This window comes from Etheostoma cragini, chromosome 8 (assembly GCF_013103735.1).
Source record: "Etheostoma cragini isolate CJK2018 chromosome 8, CSU_Ecrag_1.0, whole genome shotgun sequence".
Taxonomy (NCBI): Eukaryota; Metazoa; Chordata; class Actinopteri; order Perciformes; family Percidae; genus Etheostoma; species Etheostoma cragini.
In genome coordinates, this window is record NC_048414.1 from 21569976 (window position 1) to 21594247 (window position 24272).

The 24272-nt window shown below is 40.4% G+C and overlaps 1 protein-coding gene across 3 annotated transcripts in view; it reads right to left on the reverse strand.

Moving 5' to 3' along the window:
• Positions 1-2910: 2910 nt before the first annotated feature.
• The window catches only part of cpne2 (copine II), a 67549-nt gene continuing 46187 nt past the window's right edge, over positions 2911-24272 (reverse strand). For all 3 annotated transcript variants that reach the window (XM_034878152.1, XM_034878150.1, XM_034878151.1), the window contains 6 exons: positions 23030-23163; positions 22209-22263; positions 21786-21837; positions 15606-15739; positions 9302-9538; positions 2911-4319 (listed from right to left, as the gene is read on the reverse strand). In XM_034878152.1, coding sequence (XP_034734043.1) covers positions 4212-4319; positions 9302-9538; positions 15606-15739; positions 21786-21837; positions 22209-22263; positions 23030-23163 — 720 coding nt within the window. In that variant the 3' untranslated portion in view covers positions 2911-4211. The remainder of the gene's footprint in view (positions 4320-9301; positions 9539-15605; positions 15740-21785; positions 21838-22208; positions 22264-23029; positions 23164-24272) is intronic.

Genomic DNA, 24272 nt, shown 5'->3' on the forward strand with positions numbered 1-24272 from the left:
GTGGAACGCTCTGCCAGGTTGTTGGGGGTTAAAAGATCTGAAGATGTAATTTATAGTCAGACTTAGATCGGCCATAAAATGTGTAACATTGGACTAGATCAAAACTAATTTGGGTAATTGGATTCTGGGATGTGTTCACAGCTTGGCAGGAGCTGAGCTTAGTAAGCTGATAGAAAACCAGCGTGGTAATCAAGGTGAGATATCATCAAAATGTGCTGAACTCTGTCTATAAACAACCATAAGCAGTGCAATGTTTTTAATTGTTTTTGGTAGGAAGCATGTCTGTGTAAGAGCTCGTTGCTCCATGTTGCCTCAAGTGCCTCAAAGTCTCGGTAAACAGAATAATGAGAGTGGGAGATAATGTTAGCTTTTGTTCCTGGCCAGTAACAAGCGTTTGTTTGTCTGAGGAAAGTTCACTGACATTAAGAAAGCTGTGGGTTTCTTGGTGTAGCTGTGGAAAGTGGTTGCTATGACAATAAGTCATGTAATAGTTTTCCTAGGTCACAGACCCAGTGAGGGATCAGTTTTACTTAGGGCCGTTACTGTAGGAGACCCACATACGCAGAGTTCTGGCTTTTACTCATACATATTTCCTAATATCAAGAAAAGGCTCATAGGCCTATTCAGAATCTCTCTCTCTCTCTCTCTCTCTCTCTCTCTCTCTCTCTCTCTCTCTCTCTCTCTCTCTCTCTCTCTCTCTCTCTCTCTCTCTCTCTCTAGGTCCTCTCTAGCATCCTTCTGCCTATCACTTTAGGAGAGTGGTTCACCTCTACAGACCTCAGGGACACCTACTTTCATTTTCTTATTCACCCAGAACTAGCAATTTCTCCAATTTGCCTTTTTAGGTCAAGCATATCAGGTAATTCCTATCATACTGTTAGGGGCCTCCTCGTTCCAGAAGGTACAACAGAGAACATTTATGAGCATGTCGGTGAATCGGAAAAAGCTTGCTTTACTGATGGACAGTAGAATGTAGATGTGCTGTATTTATATAGCGCTGTTCAAGTCTTAACAACTACTCAAAGCACTTTTTACATCATACAGGAAACATTCATCATTCACAGATTGTGGTCGAGGCTGCCGTACAAGGTGCCACCTGCTCATCAGATAAACACTCACACACATTCACACTCCGATGCGCAGCACCGGGGGCAACTCGGGGTTCAGGGTCTTGCCCATGGACACTTCGACATGGGACTGCAGCGCCAGGAATTGAACCCCCAACCTTCCGATTGGCAGGCAGCCGCCACTGTGAAGAAATGGAAAATGTGATGATGTTGTTTTCAACAGCAACCAGTAAAGGATATTAGAAGCACTTTTCCGTTCAGCGTTACTGTGCAGCCTCCAACTGAGCTCGACAACGTAGATGTGACGTGGGTAACCTGTCTGAAATTTGTAAGTCTTCTGGTAGCTGTGCCAAGAGAAATCTCAATCATTCCCAATCAGCAGAAACAGAGCGTAGATATATGTTAGGAGATAACATAGGCACAGGCTAATTATTGCTAACTTTAGTTATTAATAATTAACCTAAACAGCTAATGTAAGTCGAAACTGCCTCTAAGCTTATCCTGTACTATTTGGTAATTCCTCTACTATGCGACAGAAAGACGCATAGTATTAGCCTAATGCTACAGAAACGTCAGCTACAAAGCCATAACGTGAGCTACAAGGTAATTGAGATGTCATGGGGCAACCCCATTCCTTTATTTAAGCCTGTGGTAGCATGTCTTATCATGCTAAGCTAACCTTAGTATGAGCAGCAGCAAGGGACGGTTAGCATGAGCATTGTCATTAGCATGTGGGCTTGCATCAGTGAACACATGGCTTGTCATTTCATTTTAGTTCATGGAAGTATTAGTTGAAAGACTATCAATCATGACTGGATAAATACAACACATACACAGTTAATTTCAAGTCATTTATTTTAGGTTAGTAGATTTACCCGAGGTTTCATTCACATGTTCTCATCTCAAGCAGGGATCTTGGTCGAAGTGGCATACAGGACGTGACTGATGTGAGTCTGGAGTAATTTATAGAGGGGAAGACCTGGAATGGTCCAAGTGTCAGCCAGTACAGAGGGGTGTGCAGAGTGCCTAGAGTTCTCTGTTTTGAGAAGCTTGTTCAGCATGTAACATTACATTTTTGATGTTATAGATACGGTGTATTAATGTAGCCAGAAATATTTGGGAATGGTGTTTGATTGATTTCCAGTTAACTTAGGTTTGTCTTGTAGGAGGGGCTTCAGGTATAAAGGAAGGAGGCAGAGGCTCCTCTGGGAAGAACAGCGTTGGCCTGGAAGGGTGTAGGCTAGGCCCCGATAGTCAGGGCCTAATATAGCCTTTGAGCTTGTTTAATATCAGTTTGTGATGATAATTTGAATAGTTAGTATTTAGTTTTCTTTCTTTTTTTAAAGTTTTTATGTATTTTTGCAATAAGTAGTGGAATACTGCACTTCCACGTGATGGATGAAGAAATACACCGAAGCACCAGGTGAAGTTGTTATTCATTGTTAGGTGTTATTCACTGTCAATGTAGCGCCAAAATGAACGGCCTTCAATGGAATGCTAACAGCAGGTGATGGCTTGTTAGCATCAAAAGGGCGCCGTAGGAGGTGTGCTTTGTTGAGACTGGCTTACCCCCTTGGCTTTATCTCACACAGCAGACCACTTTCAGCGGCACGTCTCTGGATTCTGTCTCAATGCGGTGCACCTGACTGTGGAGCGGCTGGAGAGGATTCAGGGCCCTCGGGCAGTGCAAATAATTTGGGATTGGTACTGGGAATCCCAGGTAGGTACCTGTTCCCCTCAGAAGTCACAGCTTATGGTCCCCTGTAGGTGTGTCACGATACCAGGCGATTTGTGATGGTCTTTGTGGTGTGTTGCTCTCATATGAACGGAGACGGAGGACATGTGACATTTCCTTCAGTTTATTGACCTGAGTGTGGACATATACACAACTTTATAAAATGAATAGCAACACATTTAGTACAAAGATTCACAGCAATACACAGTAGGATAATTACACAAATCAGCACTGCATAAAAGTTAACATTGGCTTATCAGAACATGAACAGCATCATATAAATATTCATTCGATATATATGCATATCAGAAACTCCTCTTTTGCTTCCAATCATTCAAACTGTGACAGTAACAGCCTTCTTTGACACGTCTTTCTTTGCCATAGAACACTTTCTTCCCTTTCAGCAGAATTTCATTAAAATATTTACAAAATCTGATAAATAAATCTGTTTATTTTTTTGACGATAAAAAATAAACAGAGACGTGCGGCTTGTGATCATCGGCATCAGTTTGTAAACGGTGAGTAGATATTGGCAACATGCAGGATGAACTGAATTCATTAGAAATACAAGGATTTTGCAAAATCTAGGAAAATGGCTCTGTATTTAGCAGCCTAATACAGTCCACACACAGTATCCCACAACTGTCTTGGGTTAGTGCTACAGCTGCCACTAAGGCCTCACCCTCCTCTAGTTCTGTTCTCTTGAATCAAATCAGCATAGGCCGGTGATCAAAACGTCAAAATCCCCCCCCCCATGCCAGAGGAGGGGTGAAGAAATAATGCTCTGTTCAGGCTCAGTCTGAGTCTGCCACACAAAAACACAAAAGCAAACAGCCTGCAACTGATCTGCTACCTGAAGAGGATCCACACAACAACGGGACGCGATTCAACCACTGATATACGATATGTCAGCTGAGAAGGGACTTTACACCAAGGAGTTGTATCCATCACATGGTATCAATCACAAGACGCACATGCAAAAAGCAACAAAAAAACTTACATCCTCATAAATCTGGATATTTTTCATATCTCAAAAAAATTTAAAAAAATAAAAAGGCCAGTGTTTTACCTGCATATTCATATATATCCATATCATTTTCAGACATCTGCCATCACTTTAGCCATGCTAGGTTCTTTACACATCATTATTATGGTTCTTAAGCTTTAAGAAACAGAGAAAAATCACTTCTGATGGATTCACACTGGATACTGACAAAACATTCTCTAACCAGTAACAGCTTTGCAAATATAATGGCAGGGATATCTTCAATGTTTTTTTTGTTTTTTTTGTCCACATCTCATGTTTGTTCACAGTTGATGTACACGCTTTCTTGTCTTGTTTGCCGCGAACGGGAAGTGAGGCTTTGATGAGCTATTGTACAGCGTGCTGGCTCTCATCTTTGGCCGTCTCATTTTGCCGTTGTGTTGGTGGGCGGTAGGTTCCGCTGTTTAAAGTACTGGGTGACTTGCTGAGGCAGCTCAGCCAGGACCGACTTGGCAAGCGTCTCCTTGGGTGCCTAAGAGAGAAAATTAGCACATTTATTTCTACAAAAATGCAGAGCAAAACAAAGGAAGAAAAAAGGTAAGATTACTGGTGATAGTGGTCTATTTCCACACTAGCCCTGGTATCTGCCCGTCCAGGGCACCAGTGCTGGCTGATGGTTGCATTTGGTTTTATGGACACTTATTTCCGCATGTGCAACTGATGTAACGCAGAAACACTGTTAGCTCCGCAGGTTTTTCAGGGACATCTGATCTGTAGCCCCGCCTTGGCTTTGCAGCTCTACTTGGCGTGCCGTATGCAGCCGAGCTCGGCCTATGGATGTAGTTTTAGTGAGTCAGAGACAGCAGCACTGAGTGTTGCCAACTTAGGGTCTGTGTTGCTAGTTTTGGCAACTTTTCAGACCCCCTTCTTTTTTGTTTTTTCTAAAAGCGACTAGCAACATACGTACCTGGTGACTTTCTGTAGAAAGTCCCCCCCCCCCCCCCCCCCCCCCCCCCCCCCCCCCACCATGCGGATATGGCATGTGCAGTAGTGTAAAGCACTTTGAGTGGTTACATTAGAACAGTAAAAAGGCACTCTATAAATCCAATATCTGTTCATTCTCGTTTTTGTCATTTGATTTTACCGTTTAACCAATTCTTTTAAAAGCTAATAAATTCCGGTCCCCAAGGTAGCTCAGTTGGTAGAGTGGTCGCTCATATGTAGAGGTCTACTCCTCAACGCGTCAGGCCCAGGTTTGACTCGGACCTGTGGCCCTTTGCTAATTTTCATTACCCTCTCTCCCTTTACATGTCTTCATCTGTCTTGCCGGAAATGCCCAAAGAAATAATCTTAAAAGCTAATAAATTCTATTACAACAACTGCTACTAACTTTCACAGTATCTAATCACCACCAGCAGCTTTATAAAGATAATTTATTGTAAAATCTACCCTGCCAACAAAGCGCCCATTATTATGTTTCCTCTGTCTCAGATTCATTAGCACGATTCCCCTTTATTCGTCTTCGCTGCTATATTTCACTAACACACATATCAGACACGCTCAGAGACACAGATTAGACTCATCACGTCACGCACCAATTGTAAATTAGGCAAGAGTGCTTCTAACTTGTACCCTCCTGACAGATTGAACTGGATACAGGAGTCTCTCAAATTGGAACAACTTGTTTCCATTGGGAAGATGATGCTTGGAAATTCCACATGATGGCCGCTGCATCGAGAAGTAAACCCATAGACATAATAAAGAGTAGACGCCGCATTGGTTGCTGAGTGCAAGATTTCCAGCCGCCATCTTGGACCGGTCATACTCGTTACTTAGCAGCTGAAGATACAACAAGCCAGAGCACTATGCAGAGTATTCCTACTCAGATCGGCAGATTTTTTTTATCCTTTCTTTTTAAATCTGGGTTCTGTAAAGCATTTTAAATCTATGTTTTGAAAATTGCTACATAATTTAAGTTTTACGAGTTTTAAAGGGAGATTCAACCACGTAAATGTGCAGTTTAAATAAAAACTGCCACTTACATTTCATACTGCTACTTGAAATAAGTACTGGTACGCATGCTTTGTTAGGGGTGAAAGATATATCAACGCAGTATCGTTACACAGCACATTGTTATAGAAGTGAGTTTAACCTATACATTATTCTGGGGGTCCAAAAGCAGCACGAATGTATGCTTATGTTGTTATTGCGTTGGGATTGTCTCTGGTTTAGTTGGGATTTGTTTGATAAGACTTGCATGTTGTTCTTATAAGATATTTATGCATTTTATACTGTCCAACCAGTAGAACAGGTCCTGTTTTAGACATGGTCCAGTTATTTATTCATGTTAGACCAGTCCAATTTGACTGTCAGTTGAAATAAATCTTTTGTTGTAAGAAAACTTGTTTAATTTATGATTCTATGTTGTAATTTTACATATGTTTAAAAATATCGGAGTTCATATGGACGTTGCAATATCACATTCTGTCAATGTCGTGCAACCCTAGTGTGTGCGTGTGTGTCTGTGTGTGTTGGGAGTGGGGCTGCTAAATGTCAAGGTGGAGGAGGCGATTGATGCAGAACAACGTGGTAGTACTGTGTGTGTGTGTGTGTGTGTGTGTGTGTGTGTGTGTGACAGAGAGAGACACAAATATAAAAAGCTTAGAGTAGACTCTAATAACATGATCATATTGTTTCTTGTACTTAAATATCTAAGTTTACGGTCACTATCTGTTTCTTCTTCCCTATCATATTTATAATGTGTGATTTGGTATTTATACCTATTATAGCCTTCATCACATATGTGATGTAGGGGTATTTATATCTATTATAGCCTACATCACATATGTGATGTAAGGGTATTTTACAAATACCTATAATTTACAAATGATAGATACACCGAGGATGTCTGGTCTATGGTCTAGGGTGACCAGACGTCCTCGGATTTAGGGGACTGTCCCCGTTTTTGGTTGTCTGTCCCTAACTAAGAAAAAAAACTACCTCTGTCCCTGTTCTGTTTTAAAGACACAACGTTAGTTTTTTCAATCAGATTGATAGTCAAACATGTCCCCATTTTTCTCCCTTTTTGGGGATTATGTTCCCAGTTTTGATGCGGACGTCTGGTGAATTTATATCATATCAGAATATTCTATTACTGTTAAGCCCACTATGCCTATTAAAATATGCCTAACCATGTGTCCTGTTTCATGGCTACATGTATGACCTTTGTAGCAAAAAAAAACAAGAAAATCACTTTTGTATTCAGTGAGATTGATTAATTAAACGCGCTGACAGCTCATTTCACCTGCCAAACACATTACACTGAGTGGAGAGGGTGACCGGTCCAAGATGGCGGCCCCAAGTTTCGTCAGCGCCAGTAGGCAGTAGCGGTCGATGCGGCGTCTACTCTTTATTATGTCTATGAGTAAACCTCTATGCACGTGCGTCTGCTCTACCAACTGAGCAAACCCAGCCACAGGACTGCTCTTGTTTTCAATAACCCTCTTAACCAATTATTTATGTATTATTTACATATTGTAATTTTGGTATTGTTTGGTAACCATTTTTTAAAGATTTTTTAATTTCCTTTTATTTGGGCTGTAATCAAGGCGTCATTGGAAAAGAGTGCTTGCCCTCAATGGCCCTCCCTGTATAAATAAAGGTTATAATAATAATATCTCCATCGTCCTCTTTATTATGTCTGTTGCTGTCTCTTACCCTCCCACCAATAAACTGGAACAAAGCCAGCAAATGCTGTGTTCCTCCCACCACAGAGGAAGTCAGCTCGCCCACCACCGTCCCACACACACAAAATATATAAGAGTATAAAATAATAAAACAAAAATGCCCAAAGTGAGTCCTGTGTATTGATATCACATCAAACCTCTTTACATGTGTGTAATCAACACACCAATCCCAGAGACAACCAGGCAGCTCTCTCTTCATCAAGCAGAGCCTGTAGTGTACGTGTGTCGTGTGTAAGCAGCTACAGTCTTAAGTAACAACAGGCGGCCATTGAATAACACGTTCATATTCAGACAGAATGACATCATGTCACGGGTAAAGCCTCTACCGCAGAACTGAGATGGAGTCAAAGTGGCACTGCAGATCACATCAGCAAGTCGAAACATTCGCTCACGTGGCATCTCAGCAAATGGTGACTGAAAGATGTCAAACTTCACCGGTAGCTGTTTAGCTGTTAAACTTTGTGGATGACTCAGCAGAAACTGTAAATAGACTTATTTGTTTTAACTATTCATGTTTCAACAGAGTCCCCTGAGGACATTCCACAGCTGTAAATTAACAGAGTGCTTCACTAGAGTCAAGTTTCTGAAATACTCCTGTCAAAGGACAAAAGTGTTTTTCATGGCATGATGTTATTTTATTTTGCATGGTTTTATTTGGATGTTTTAAGTTAGTTGTTTTTACTGTATTGTGTAGTTTTTCAACAGTAATGCTTTTTCCTATTGTCAATAAATTGCTCTTACAGGGGACAATGGACCTGGGAAGCAGCACCACGGCTGCCCGTGGTCCGAGGTGAGGACCAGGTGCGTGCAGTCTTGCATTGCCGGACCTTCCTCCACAGTGCTGCGGAGGAGGGTCTGGCTATTCCACACTGCATTCTGGGATGGAAGAAAAACGTGCTCTGGTTTATTGGCATTTCTTTATACCAATCACAATTGTCTGGCTCGGTGCTAAGCGTGGGACTGAGCAACGGTGCCGCTGCAAAACAGCCTCTGGAAGGAACTTATTTTGGTGGAACGTGTGTACGTTCAAAGATTGTTTCAGTTGTGCAACTAAAAAACTCAGATTAGACTTAGTCTTGCTAGCTGTCTGGATTTTCCCTGCAGAGATCTGAAGAGCAGTTAACTTTAGTCCTCAGAAGTCCACCGGATTTTAAAAAGTCAAGGTGGAGTGTCCGGTGCCACCTTAACAATCCCAGAAATTCAACTTTGTTGATATAGAATAAGGTGCGTGTGGTCAGCGTACCTATGGGCCGATTGTGGAAAAAAGAGGAAAAGCACAATGCATCTCACTTTGCATCCTCGGCTTCTCGACTCGCAGCATTCAGCATGTGAGCTTGCCGACTTGTGAAGTTCCCTGGGCGAGTGCTTTGAGGACAATCGGACAAGATGGGAAGAGGGTAGCGGCATCGGAAGGAGCGCCGCAGGTAAGGTTAGGGGAAAGGACATGGGAGGTCGCCAGAACTAAAAATACACCGTCCATGAATACATTTTTCTGTAAAGTTTTTAACTAACTCTGCTCACTCCAGATTTTAAGACCCTGTGCAGCCTTTTTACAGATTGCTAGGCTCTTTTAACCTAGGTGGCAATGTCGCCGTTTTTTAAACATTATTTTATCGTTTTAATATTTTCAATTTAAATTTGCCACAGTTATAATTTTGTTAATTCATCAGACTAAACAACTAAACGTACTTGACACTTATCAAAATTGTCATTGTCAATTCCATGCCACCCCCCCGCCCCCCGCCAGTTTTCTGAGAGCAATACTTACATTTCGGAAATCCCTGAAAGGGACGAACTGCACAATGTCCCGAACAGCCTCCTCTCCTGTGTTGGACCTTAAAACGCTGGCGTCACCATCTAAGAACTCCATGGCAGCGAAGTCTGCGTTGCCCACGCCAATAATGATGATAGACATGGGTAGCTTCGAAGCCTGTACGATGGCATCCCGAGTCTCGTCCATGTCACTGATGACACCATCCGTTATGATGAGGAGAGTGAAGTACTGCTGCAGAGGGGAAGAGGGACGGTGGAAAGGAAGTTGTAGAGAGAGAAAGGAGGGGAAACAAAAAAGGGAAATGAGAATTCCCATTTTTTTGTGGTTTCACTGATAAATCTTGAGCTCTTCCAAAGTCACTTGAACAGAAATGCATCAAGAAAAAAGACTGAGACAATGAGTTGCAATCATTATAATTATGCTGTCAATAATGCTGAGCAAAGTGACATAATGTTGTGGAGGCGGACAAGGAGGGCTTGGACAAAGACCGAGACCAGGGATAAATAAAAATATGGAAATTTCAGAGAGTGTTAGGTGTGACAGTGAAAAGGAGACAGGAAGTAATTTAAGAGGGAGACAGAGAGCTGGACGACACTGCATGACAGAGAGAAAAATAGAAAACAGAATGAAAGCTTTTCTGCGTCACAGCAAGTCGGGCTCCATTCACATAACAGAGCACGCCATCTGTTCCTGGAAAAAAATGATGGAAGAAAACAAAAAGAATAAAAAGAATCCACAGATGAACAAGTATAGATAAAAAATGAAAGGAGGAACAAATGATGAATAATTTGCAGGGAATCAGAAGGGAAAGCATAAGGTCCTGTACCAGTTGGAATCTATACGTGTTGAAGTTTCTTGTTTTTCTGCAAAAAATGTAATCATAATGAATGCATGAAGAGCACACGGAAAAGTGTCTGTATAAAGTGGAAAATACAGAATGTTTCATGGCTAGGTCACGAGATGTATTGTGCAGACAAATGGCACTCATCCTGTCTCTTCTCCGTAGTTTCGGACTCCCCCATGAGGAATTCTAAGTAATGACAACAACACTGTCGGTGCATCCACATGATGATACAAGCCCCTCCCCTCCATGCAGTTGTTAGTAGCCAAGGAGGTTTAAAAACAAAACATAATTGACTCTTCAGAAGAGGCAATAATCTTCACTTGAGTTTCTATATAACTATCTCTCTGTACAATCTCCGGAGTGTCCTGTACAGACCTGAAGCTGCACGGACACCGCGCTGCTCATCTCTACTTTTACAGAGAGAGTGGAAACTGACATGATGCACAGGTCTGCCAGTGGGCAGCGGTCACTGGCCGGCGGCCGCACGCCCCGCAGCCTCAAAACACTACAAGCCCACTGGGAAAAGTCCTGACTCTCCCGATTGCCACTCCGCATCTGGGTGCCAGTGCAACCATTTCTCACCATCTAAACAACTGCAATAGTAAGGGTTTAAATCAAACTCATGACAACAATAGTGAAAAATATTGCACGTTAATAAAAAGAAATCAGAACACATGCAGTGTAATAACTTAAATACGTTTCTGCTTACTAATACTGCTTCATTTTTATCAACATGCATTAGCCTACTTGTCACTATTGTTGTCGCGAGTTGGATTTAAACCCTACAGTTGTTTAGATGGTTAGAAATAGTGGCACTGGCACACTGATGCGGAGTGGGACTTTTCCCGGTGGGACGGTAGTGTTTCGAGGCTGCCTGGCGTGCGGCCGCTGCCCATAGGCTGCTGCATCAGTGTCCACTCTCTCTGTAAAAGTAGAGATGAGTAGCGCAGCGTCCGTGGTCTCAGCTTCAGGTTACAGGACGCGCACCGAAGATTAAGTGTGAAAATATTAATGTAGCGATATTCCCAGATGATAATAATGGCAGACTGGTCAGAGAACAATACATTCATGATTTAATTTTCTTGTTGCTTGTCCTTCTCTAATAAAGGGTAGTTTGTGTTACTCCTTAATAAGTGGGCCTTATGTTTTTTTATTATAGCTTAGATTGGTTTTATTACCTTCCAAATAAGTCTCACATCACCGGAGTAATAACGTGGCCTATATACAGTACGTATATAGTTTACATTTATCACACCGGGAACACCACAATGCTTCTTAATCTTTTTATTTTGGTGCTGTCACTTGTCAGAAGAATAAAAAAACATGAATGTTGTTTTTCATACGCTCACAGCGTGTATTGAAGTCACTTACTTCTTTTTCTAGTTGTTGGCCCTTTCTGATTGTTCTGTAGGAACATTGATTGGACAAAGATTTAGGAATATCTTATAGACATTAGTGCATGGTTATAAAACATGTTCTCACGTTGTGAATGAGGGTTTGAAATTAAGCCTAAAGTCCTTAAAGGGTCCATTTCCCGAGCAACATTAGTTCCCTCTGCTCTCTTTTGAGGCAAAGGCTATATTTTTAAACCCCACACATTCAGTCGGTCCGCTATGTTGGGCTTTTTCTCTCCGTTTGATAAGAGCCGTACTACCCTTTTTGCATCCCTTTCCATTAGAAGCTGCTGCTCATTGGGTGAAACATATGGCGTATGCGTCTTCTCAAATCTGCATCAGTAAATCTGTGATCGATACCGTGGTCTATTTAAGAAAGCCGTGAACGTGCACTTATCCCAGCTATCTCCACCTGGCTTGACATAGCTTCACCTGTCCATCCTAGCTCGGCAAACGTGCAACCGATTAAGCCGCGATGAGCTGATCACACTAAGTCAAGCTGCGCTTTTTCCTTTATCCTGGATATCTTTATTCTACTTTTGTTCAACAGGCCCTGGGTTTTTTCTACTGTTAGTTTCTCTGTTGGCCCTGCCCTGTTTGTCTCTGCTGTTTCCTTTTTTCCTCTCCTGCCTGCTGCTGCCAGCTGATCGCACACACCTGATAATAATCCCATCATCACCGTCTCCCGCCGCTCAAACTTGCCTCCCATCTACAATCAAGATCAGTATTTCAACCCCAGCTCGTAAGACAACTGTTGCTTGAATGTTGCTCAGTCACCATGGTGAAACTCAAAGCGAGCTTTCAAAACGCTTGAGTACCAGGAGATGTGATGAAAATATACTGTAGAAATCTTTACTGGGGTTGTGTTTTTTTTAAACCTGTTTAGCCACAGTTGCAGCACAAGGGGAAAGTAGTTTTAACACACTTATCTGAGCTGAGAATCACCTCAAAAATGGCATTGTTTCATAGTTTAGTCAGATACTTAAGGAATTGACCATTTATGGCAAAATGGTTTAACAGTTAGATTTGGTAGAGCTAATCCCTCAACGCATATGGTACATGAACAATTCATCTTAGTCAAATCAACGACATGAACTACCATGGAAGGAGGTTGGGGTTGGGGTAGTGATGGGAGATGCAGCAGCAAAAGTTGTAGGCAAGAGCTGGATCAATAGTGTAAACCATGAAAAGTGTCAGGTTATAACACACACACACACACACACACACACACACACACACACACACACACACACACACACACACACACACACACACACACACACACACACAAACAGGGAAGGCTCTGAAGCTCTCTTCAGTCAGTAACGCTCATTAGATCAATCATTATCACACGTACAGACACAAACTGCACTGTCCTGCAGCCTGTGTGTGTGTGTGTATGCCTGCCTGTAACAGGAGTGTATTCTTACAGTCTGCAGTCACAGGTTTACTTATTATTTAAAGAAACAGGAACACTGAGGGAGAGCAACAGCCGATCTGTGCATCCTACAACCCCCCCCCCCACACACACACACACACGGAGGGCTCTGAAGCCTGTCTCTTTAATGTGCTAACAGCAGCGCTCATTAGAGAATCATTATCACACATACAGACAGGGTCGCTTACACACTGCACTGGCCTGCAGCGTGTGTGTGTGTGTGTGTGTGTGTGTGTGTGTGTTTTAGTATGTCAGTAATAGAAGTGTGTTTTTGCAGTCACAGGTTCTCTTATCATGAACAGGAACACTGAGCAACAGCCGATCTGTGCAGCCTACAACCACACACTAGTCTAACTACTAGCCCAGTATGTGGTCCACACTTCTGCTGCAGCTGTCACCTCTCATTGTCTGTCACTCCTATGTTCCACCCCTGTTTGAACTCACTGTAATATAAAACAAGAAAATGGCCTGCAACCATATCCTCACAGAAACAAAAGGATTCTGGCACAAAACACACTAACGAGTACAATCCTTTGTGTATTTTGCTTGAGTATTTGTTCTCCGCAGGGTGACAAGATACAATTAGGGACAAAAAGCACCATGGTGGCATAATGATACCCAACTACTGCACTCTCTCCAGATTTAGGCAGGCAACATGCCACTGAATACATATAAGACGGGGACATCTTTGTTGAATGTTTGTAGATCGGAAGCTCCAGTGAGGTGTCACACAGTTGACATTTTTTTGGTTTGAATGACCCCAGTGGAAACATGATGTTGAACTTCACAGGTAATGTAACCCAAGTCTTGCTGCCCTACAGACGTCAGCAACATGTGCCAGACCTTTTGTGCCAAAACTTGTCTTGTTGAAAATGTAGTTTTTTAAAGGATTGTTTGTTTTTTGTTATAAAATTACTTCTTTTTTTTCATTGCTAATTCTGAACTAGAAACATGCAATTGGAAATTAAAATAGATTAACTGGCATAACATGATTCTGCTCCGGCACCTTTGGGCCTTACTGGAGTTGAAATCTAGGACCTTAGACTGTGCCAACCCCTGCTGCCTCACAGTCAACAAGTCTGTGGCTCAAATGCAAATACTTTTCTTTTTTGGGTCCCCAAGTAACAGAATTTGTGCTAGAGCAGCAGCAGTGATTGCACATGTAGTTGTGGTGTGAATAGTATCTATGCTCTCCTCAATCACCTCTTTGATAAAGCTAATAGATAGGGAGTGAGGAGTTGCAGCGTTTGCCTTGACTGGCACAGGGAGGGTGTATAGCTACAGACACAGCACACCTTCTCTTCTCAGCTTCTCTCTTCACAGTCGTCAAACTCATCTACCCACCCTTAAAGAACTGGCTTGTCACTGTCCATCACCCCCCCCAACCAGCATGGTCAGACATTGCTTACCAAGAGCCTGGGTCTGTCCAAGGTTTTGCCCTAAAAATAATTTTTTTCTCGCCACTGTTGCGCTAAATGCTTGCTCTTGGGGGAACTTCTGCAATTTTTGGGTCCTTCTAAGTTAAAGAGTGTGTTCTACACCTACTCTATTTGTAAAGTGTCTATATATGATATGATTCTATTAATAAAACTGAATTTAATTGAATTATGCAGCCAAAACAAATTTTCAATTGAGGCTTAATTTCAATGAGAGCACTACATACAGTCAATATGTAACGTGAGTTTTCAACCAACAACCAGATGTGACGTTAGTGAAAGTGAAAGATGCCTTGTTTGGTAATTAGATGATACATTAATGTCCCAATTGGTTGATGTAATGAACTTTGCATTTAATAAAAACATAGCTTAATGTTAGTAAGTGTGCTTAAGTACGCCTTCACAAAAAGAAGAGAGAAAGAGCTCAAAGAAGCAGCTAAAAGATCTGCAATTTTGCAGAGCTGGGTTGAGCTGAGAGAGACTGACCTTGCTTGTGTTGCAAAATAATACCAAAGTTAATCTAAATACCATGTTTCCTCTGAAAAAACAAACAGGTTTTGATACATGAATTTATTCATTTTACTACAGCAGATTGTGAGATTACCGATTTTTTTCTTTTCTACAGGAACAATTCATAAAAACGTACTACTACATTCTTAGCTGCCATGTTTACTGTAACCATTTTGCTAAAATGTGGCTGCATTTTATAATCACCTCTTGGCGGAAAAAAGGTATGGATTATATTATCTCCTGATAACATCATTTCATATGAAATAAAAGTTTATTAGTGAAACAAATGTTACTAAACAATACACTAAAGGACAGGGGAAACTCCAAAGAGTTTAGCACAATAGGGCCTCTTTAAGAAATCTATGGGTAACATCACAAATGCTACATGTATATAAGTTTACAGTCTATGTGTGAAAGATGGACATGTTCACATTAGGTGACGTTATGAGTTGATGTGTTCTGATTGATTTCAATTGATTGCTGACTGCATTTAGGCATGGAGTTGTAGTGGCTACTGTTTGTAATGAAAACTGGAATACAGTCTACAATAGTTATAGTTAATTTTTTACATACTTTTTTATTCCCTGTTTCTCACCATTCTTGTCTGTAATGTACAGATTAAACTGAAAAATAATTAAAACATGGAAAGTCAGATAAGTTAGATGTTGCCACTTACCGCTGCATTTTCTTGTTGAAGTGCCTGGGCAGCAAAACGTGCCACGTGACTGATGATCGGAGCAAAGTTAGTTGGGCCGTAGAAACGAATGTGAGGGAGACAGGCAGAGTAGGCCTGGGCAATACCCTCCACACCTACACACAGAGAGAGAGAAAGATAAAATTCAAAGTCCAACAAACCTTAAATTGAAAGATGGGTAAGAGGTATCAACGGCAGGAGAGAGACAGCAAAAATAGGTTTTTAATAGGGGGAAATTAACAATGAATATGAAAAAGTGTCTTTTATCCATATCTTCCAGTTGAAGTGAGACATTTTCAACTCAGGGCCATAAGCTCATTAAGCTCATAAAGATGTTTTTTTCTCATCAGCAGTCTTATTTCAGACACAGATCAGCTAAGTACAATCAGACAATTAAATATGTTAATGTGTTTATGTGCTGAACACTTGCCTCGGTCCCCAAAATGTCTTCTCTTTCAAAATAGTTAGTTTAGAACCTTTTGTTTCCAGACAGTTCAGTAAACGTTAGCGTCCTTAGCACCAGAGTTAAGTGCTGACCGGGCTGGCTGCTAGCTGGCTGGGGGCTGACTGTGGATGTGTCCCCGGGGCTGTAATGATAGTGGATGGCTGCTAGCTGGCCGAGGGCTGACTGTGGATGTGTCCCCGGGGCTCTAATGATAGTGGATGGTTGCTAGCTGGCTGAGGGCTGACTGTGGAGGTGTCCCCGGGGCTGTTGTCATCGCTTATCCCAACTGAAGCCTTGCAGCACCGGGAGAGTGGGGCAGACACACAGGGGTGTGCTAGTTAGCTATCTGGCTAAATTACCATTAGGATTAGTTGTCTATCTATACAATTAATGTTACTGCAGAAATCCTGAGTTAGCCCAGAGTTGTTAACTGTGGTCAAAACAATCATACTAAAAATAACTAAGCGTGTTGAACAATGTTGTAATCTTATGTTACCAACCAAGAATTACATTAGCATTAGCATAGCTACTTGTCAACCAGCACCTTTACATTAGGCACCAAAGCAATTTTCCTCTTAGTTCCCCTTACAGGTTGGGAACGGAATTGTCCATTACTGTCACCATTACCAGTATTCTTATGTCTCATTCCAACGAGGTAATAAACCACTGAAATGATTTTAAAAACATTATTTTAAGGTACAAAAGAATCTTTGGTGTTGGATTGATCGATCTCAATAAATAAGTTATCTGTTGTATAACTGCAAAGTGGGACAAAACAATGCCATGTGGTAGAAAAAAATTGTAGTACGTTTACTGAGATATCAATATGGCCAAAATAACCACTATTGCTCCTATGTTTGTAAATATAAAATAAAATCAAACATTGTAACATCTGGATTAACAATATCATCAGGAAAAAAAGCCTGCAGAATTCCCCAGTTTTTTCTAGGACGACACGTTAGTAGTAGAAATTATTTAAAAGAAAAATATGGTTTATTAGAGAATGCACTTTGGCAGCATTTGTCCTCTCCACTTTACATATTGATTTGATCATTAATGTAATGGTTAAATAAGATAGTGTCTCTACTGAAGCACTTACTTTTAAAAAATAAGTTAAATTAATTTGTTTATTGTATCTCTTTTGTTCTCCTATTTTGTAATTTGTAGATGTCCCTTAACACTCTTACTGCCGGTGGCAGTGGTAGCAGAGAGCACAAGCCAGCAGGCAAGTTTTATTTAAATAAACTCCTGCTGTTCTTACAAACTTTCAAATGCATTATTTTATGAGTACATAACCTATTTGTACTATTGTAGAAGTTTGATATAATTTCGGCCATTATTAGTAAGGTAATTCACGAGATACCCAGTTGGTTCCAATAGCGCCTGCACCTAGGTATTCAGCTGATTTTGCTCACCCAATGTTAGACCCAGGTGAAAAAAGCTTCTGGGGGGTTGTTTGGCTTGAGGTCGTGGTGCAAAGGACCCTAGAGTGAAATTAATCCAATCCAAGGCGATGTGATGTTGAACTGTATGTGCCGAGGCCACTTAACCCAAATGCCCCAGCAGCAGCACGGGAGAGGAGAGACAGAAGAGCTGCATTGTCTATAGTGAGGGAATCTTGGTCTAATGTTAGACTACACTGCAAAAATATCACCACGCAATCATGACCTCATGATTCAGCAAGAATAGGCCTAAAACATCAGAAAGTACGTTTTTGTGACATTTCTTTTACATTTTTGTCCCAAAAATATATCAATAGCAAATTTTGTTCTCCTTAGCTGTGAACCGCAGCTGGCGTGCGCCCATGAATGAATTTTAATCGGAATGTGAAATAACACTCTGTGTTTGGGCTAACCATGGACTGACTGACAACTAGCCATGTCTTTTGTTGACAGGTCAACATAACGTTGTCCAAAGCCAAGAGACAAGTTAATGATAAACACAGACTTTCAGGGGAAGTGGGAGATGGATTATTTTTTGTTGAGTTTAGGGGCCATGCCTATGGCCTCATCTGCAAAAAGATTGCCATGTTGAAGGAAAACAATGTGAAGCAGCATTATTCAAATAAGCATGCACTGGAGTATGGTAAATACCAGGGAGAGGACCAAATGGGCTGCCCGGTAAAGTAAGGGCTATCCAAGTAAGCCAATGCAGCGGTGAGAGCTAGTTTTTTGGTGAGTGGGGTGATTGTCAAAGCGAGAACGTTTATAGAAAAATGCGGGCTTGAAGTTGCAAGTATCATCTGTCCAGAAGTAAAATTCTAATTTCAGCAACATCAGCATTTCAGACAACACAGTTGAATGCTGAGCTATCAGATGATATTTATGATCAGCTGTCTGACAAAGGAAAAAGTTTCAGCGCATATTGCTTTGCACTGCGGTATCCATCAGCAGGTACCGTGCAGCAAACACAGTTTGAGAATGTGATGTCTTGTCAATGTCAAATGCATAAATTACATCAGATGCTTGTACTCCCAATTTAGACAAACCTCGTAAAAGGTGTAGGTGAAGTGTGAAGGTGTTATTTACTCAGACTCAGTAAGACACTTATGGAGGAGTACAGCACCTGCTGCACTCACATGATCTGGAGATGGCAAATCTTTTTTTCAGGGTGTCCTGCATTCTTGTTAAAAATAAAGAATACTTCAGTTTTTATTGCAATAAGGTTTTAGCTCTCTGTTGTGTTACATGTATTTCCACAAAGTCACAATGGAATTGTAGCCTTATGTCAAAATGTTTGTAGAGAAAATGGGACTATATTCTTCTATCCTTTTAATTGAACTTTAATTGTGTTTCAGTTTCTCACACAATGGTGGCAACCTTTTCGCTGTTGCAATACTAGTCATATTTCATAGGGGCATGACAGGATATCCATAGACAAATTAGACTATTTCTCATCTTCATAGGGAAAGAAAATGCTTAGTAACTCCTATCTTTTAATACTGCTTGTTGGCAGAGGATGTGGGTCCTGGCCACAAAATAGCCAACAATATAAGTATAAACAAGCAACAGTTTTTTTTTTAGCAGATGTAATTAAAAATGGAATAGTCTTTATGGTGAAGGTTCAGATGGTTCTTGTTATTAGCTAAGTAAAGTTTGTCTGTAACAATATCCCATACAGTGTCGCAATGGGCTTCACTGACCCAGCCCAAGTTTCTATCAAGGAAGATATGTTGGACAATATTACCTTTTTGGGATCTGCATATATATTGACCAATAAGTAAAAAGATAGTGCCGTTCAGAAATGCCAAAGAGTTGTTTGAGGTATTTAAAGATCAGTGAGAACAACATACTCATACGTATATGTACACATAAACATTACTCTGTTGTTGTGATTGTTAGGAGTAATCGTGATTATAATTTATTAATTGCACAGCACTAATACAAACTACAGTTTGTTCCAAATGTAAAATGTCCCACTTATAACATTTGTTTTTCAAATATGACGGAGATCCTTATCAGATTGTTTTTTGTATTGGCCTCAATAATACAGTATTGGTCAGGCTAAACGGATTAATACAATAACATATAAACAATTGAGGCATGATGTAATAATTTGAATGTACAGTTGTGCTCGTAAGTTTACATGCCCAAGCTTAAGTTGATTAAAAAGAGGAATAACAAAATAATGTTTTGGAAATTTATCTTAATGCCTTAACTAAATTAGGTAAAATCCAACCTTTAAGAAAAACTGCACCGTTTCTGTCTAAATCGAGCGTGCATCCCTACCTTTGTCCTCGTGTCTTTATCCACAGCGGTGAAAAACAAAAACCTTATTTTCCTACATCGAAAACACCCTAAGGTATTAGAATATCCAAGCCTTGTAATCCATAATTATCTGGTCCCTTCACAATCTTGTAGTTACAGCGCAAGTTTTGACGTAGAGAAATCTAGGTAGTGCATCATTTCTTGGTTTCTATCGTGTGTATCTTTTTCCCTGGGCACGCTACAGAGGCACCAAAGACACCGTTAGATTCTCTGGCTTGTGCAGATTCCAATGAACCTATAGCATCTAAATAGCATCAGTCTATCTCAAGATACCCCCAAGCTAAGCAAATGAAATTTCACACTCCCCATTGGGCCCACGTGGGAAAGATTGACAGTGTAGCCCACGAATTAGAAGATAAGGTCATAAAACTGGCATCCCTGTGTAGCCAATAAGAAGACGAGTTGATTGACATCAAACATGGCCAGAAAAAACTAACCCTGTGATCCCTTCCAGCTGTTTGAAAGTAAAAATATGGCCTTCTGATGGCATTTCACCATTTCATGAAATTATGATTACTTATTTCTATAAATCTATGTATGTACTTCTTTCAGACATATCTGTGAGTGATGTGGATATGTTTTTGTATTTCAGAAGTTTTGTATTTAGCACTTTGGCTTTTTTAGAAATAAGAAATAAGACAAACGCACAGACATATCTGTAGAAATAAATTCATATTAAATCCATTTTATAAGTCATTTTTTTCTAGATTTTTTCTGTTCTAAGTTGAGACATGTGGCTAGGGTACTATTTTAGTATATAGCACCTGTAATATGCTTACAGTAGTGCTTTTTATTAATTTTTCAGATGATTTACTTGGAGGGAAATAGAAATTCTGTGTTCTAACCTCTGTAGCTCTGTGTCAGTAAGGCCTAGTGTCACACTGCCACTAGAAACAACAAGTTGAGAGTGTTAACTTCCCAATGACCTCAGGGTCATCCCAGAGGGCCAAAGCATGTGGAAACTGCATCACTTTTTTAAGGGTAAAAATTTTGGCGAGAAAATCATATATTTTCAAGTGTCTCTGAAGAGGTTTAAGGACAAACATTTTCTTTGTGAATGAATAATGTATTGTAAATAAATAAATGTTCTTCCTTAAAATACAGGGGGCATAAATATACACTCCCCTATATTAAATTCCCATAGAGGCAGGCAGATTTTTAGTATTAAAGGCCAGTTATGTCATGGATCCAAGATAATATGCATCCTGATAAAGTTCCCTTGGCCTTTGGAATTGAAACAGCCCCCCACATCATCACATACCCTTCACCATACATAGAGATAGGCATGGGGTACTTTCCATAAAATCATATCTTTGTCATCTCTTTATTAGGATGCATAGTATCCAGGATACTATGCACCCTGATAAAGTTCCCTTGGCCTTTTGGAATTAAAATAGCCCCATATTGTCACATACCCTTAACCATACCTAGATATTGGCATGGGATACTTTCCATAAAATTATCTCTCAATGCAGCTCAAACCAGCTATTAGTCTAATTGAAATAAAACCATGTCCATCTCTATGTATGTTTAAGGATATGTGATGAGATGGGGCTATTTTAATCCCAAAGGCCAAGGGAACGTTATCAGGATGCATAGTATCCTGGATCTATAAATTAACTGGCCTTAAATAATAAAAATGTGCCTGCCTCTATGGGAATTTAACATAGGGGTGTGTATACTTATGCCCCCCTGTATTTTAAGGAAGAACATTTATTTACAATACATTATTCATTCACAAAGAAAATTGATGTCCTTAAAGGTTGGATTTTACCTCTTTTTTCAATTAAGTCATTAAGATCAATTTTCAAAACATGATTTTTGTATTCCTCTTTTTAGTCAACCTAAGCATGAGTATGTAAACTTATGAGCTCAACTGTATCATGAATATTTATTAGAAGTACAAGCAGGGTCATCAGTGGCATCTGGGACTGCTGCACAGTTACTCACCTGAACAGAATGGATTGGTGGGGTTAAAGTTGATGGCAAATTCGTGTGATACCTGAGCAGACAAGAAACAAAGACAATAAACTTTATGTTCTTAAATCACTACACTGTAAAATATTGTTGAGGAAAACTGTCAATTTCTCCCACACTTTCTCCCTCCCACCCTCTCCCTCTGTGTACCGCTCTCTCTCCTTTGTCCTTTTCATCAGCTCAGCGCCATGGCAACACAGATGGGTTGACAGTTGCGTAATCATGTGAATATGCATGTATAATGCTTACAGTTTTATCAATGTGTGTGTGTGTGTGTGTGTGTGTAATATAGGCTCCCTTTAACTTTAAGTTTGCATATGAGAACCCGCCCTCCTCATTCTGCAACACACACACACACAAACAACAAAACCACCACCACCAAAAAAACACACATACCTTCCAGTCTGGTGGGAGTTGGGCTCCGAATCCCAGGGCAGGAAACATTTTGTCGCTGAGGAGGAAACCATAACAACACGTGGGAACACTAGTTAAACCTTTTTCAATTTTTTTTCAATCAAATTCTACAAGCTGGATTTAGCAGAGGAAATCCTGTTACATTTTAACAAAAAAAAAAAACATTTAAATCCATTTGTAGAGAAACTAGCAGAGAGCTGGCAATTATGCAATATGCCTTCTGTCTAAGAGTAGAAGCACCAGGATACACAAACAATCTGACATAGTCATTTTGACCTGCAGTGACTTTCATCACACTTTATAGTAACTGTTGAGAGAAAAGAAAAATATGATATTATCTTACAAATGCCATGTAAATCTATTACTTATTGGTAGCCTTTACACTGGCAATCTTTAAAAAAGTAAAAGAATATATAGTTATGTGTGTTTTATTGACACCCATTCTAAAGTTTATTGGACATGATGGGATTAAGATGAATAATAGGGAACTGATAAACCAGTTTGTTGCCCACAAGTACATGGAAATTACAAAATAAACCATTTTGTTGTCACTGTTAAATTTGCTAAATGTCAAAATGAGTTCACTTTGTTTGTAGAGACACTCTGCATCCTCATTCTTCCTTATATGGTTTGAAGTCCAGCTCGTCTAATGCTGTAAGTCTTTAAGTGGTCTGCTGCTTGTATTTAATCTGCCCCTTCCCCCAAAAATTCAGTTTACAACCATTGGACCGTTTAAGTAAAGTCAACTGTCTCAAGATAACTGTACTCCTAATAACAAGTGCCACAGCCAATAGGATACTCACGTATCATAGTCCTGTATGATTTGTCCCACAGCTAAAATGGCAGCGAGATACTCGTTGCTGCCCAGTGGGTTAATATAGTGGAGGGAGGACGGCTCTCGAGGGTTCCCATTAGATGCTGTGAAGTCTATACCCACCTATGGAAATACAGAGAAGTGACACATTAGAGGCCATTTTAGAAACCTGAAGCACTTACTGTACATTAGTGATATTTTGAGATACTGTAATTGATGTGGGTTGTTAGCTGTTTCTTTTAATTCCATCTCCACTGAGTATAACAAACAGAATCACCTACAATAATGAATGAAAAAAGGTGACTATAGACAGCAGCAGCAATCGAAAAAACAGGAATGGTTGAATCTCTTTTGACATTAAAATAAAAACATCCAAGGAGGAGCCCCGTTTGTTGTTCTTCGGTGCAGGTTACTCTGCTAACCTGATGATCTTAAAGGCAAAATTATTCATCTGCTACACAAGCTGTGCGTTTTAATATGTTTTCTGTTTAAATCTACTGTGCATCTTCTAAATGTGGAATTTAATGTTAGCTCTTAATATGACACATGGCGCTCTCCTTGGTGCCTCAATTACTTAGCTGGAGCCTTTGGTGGTTCAGTTATGTTTTCACTAATCAACGCCTCCAGCTGCTTCTCGTTTGCCCTCGTCAAGCCAGGATAAAAAGAGCCACGCAGACGAAGGCAATTTACTCTGTGTTTGCCACTGAAGCAAACTGCATCAATCTTCTCAGTACAAGTCGTCTCCTATCCCCACCTTGCCCCACTGCATCGGTAAGTGCCTCTACTGCACCTTGCCTACCCAGCTAAATTCCCCAAGACCTAACCCAACCCTGCACACTAGCCACGCCACAAGGAAGCCATGCTGCTGTACTCCTTATGCTTCTGTACAAGGAAAAATAAAGAAACCACCTTAGTGGCTTGATTCTGGTCCATTCTTGACTTGCCACAATATATGTTCAAAGTTTTGAAAAACAACACCATGATAACTCAGATGTCACTGAAAACATAACTTGTCTGTAATGGGTCCATAATAAAACACAATACAATGTTAACACTTACCATTTTTAACAATCTGACTGAAAGCAAACAACAACAATTTTTATTGTTGCCTTTTAGATGCATTATACAATTTTAAACTGGAGTTGCTGGTACTGTAAGTGTTAGAAACTGTGTCTGAGCTGGAACATGTTACCTTTGATTAAGAGAAACATTGACAGTGAGAAATATGCACC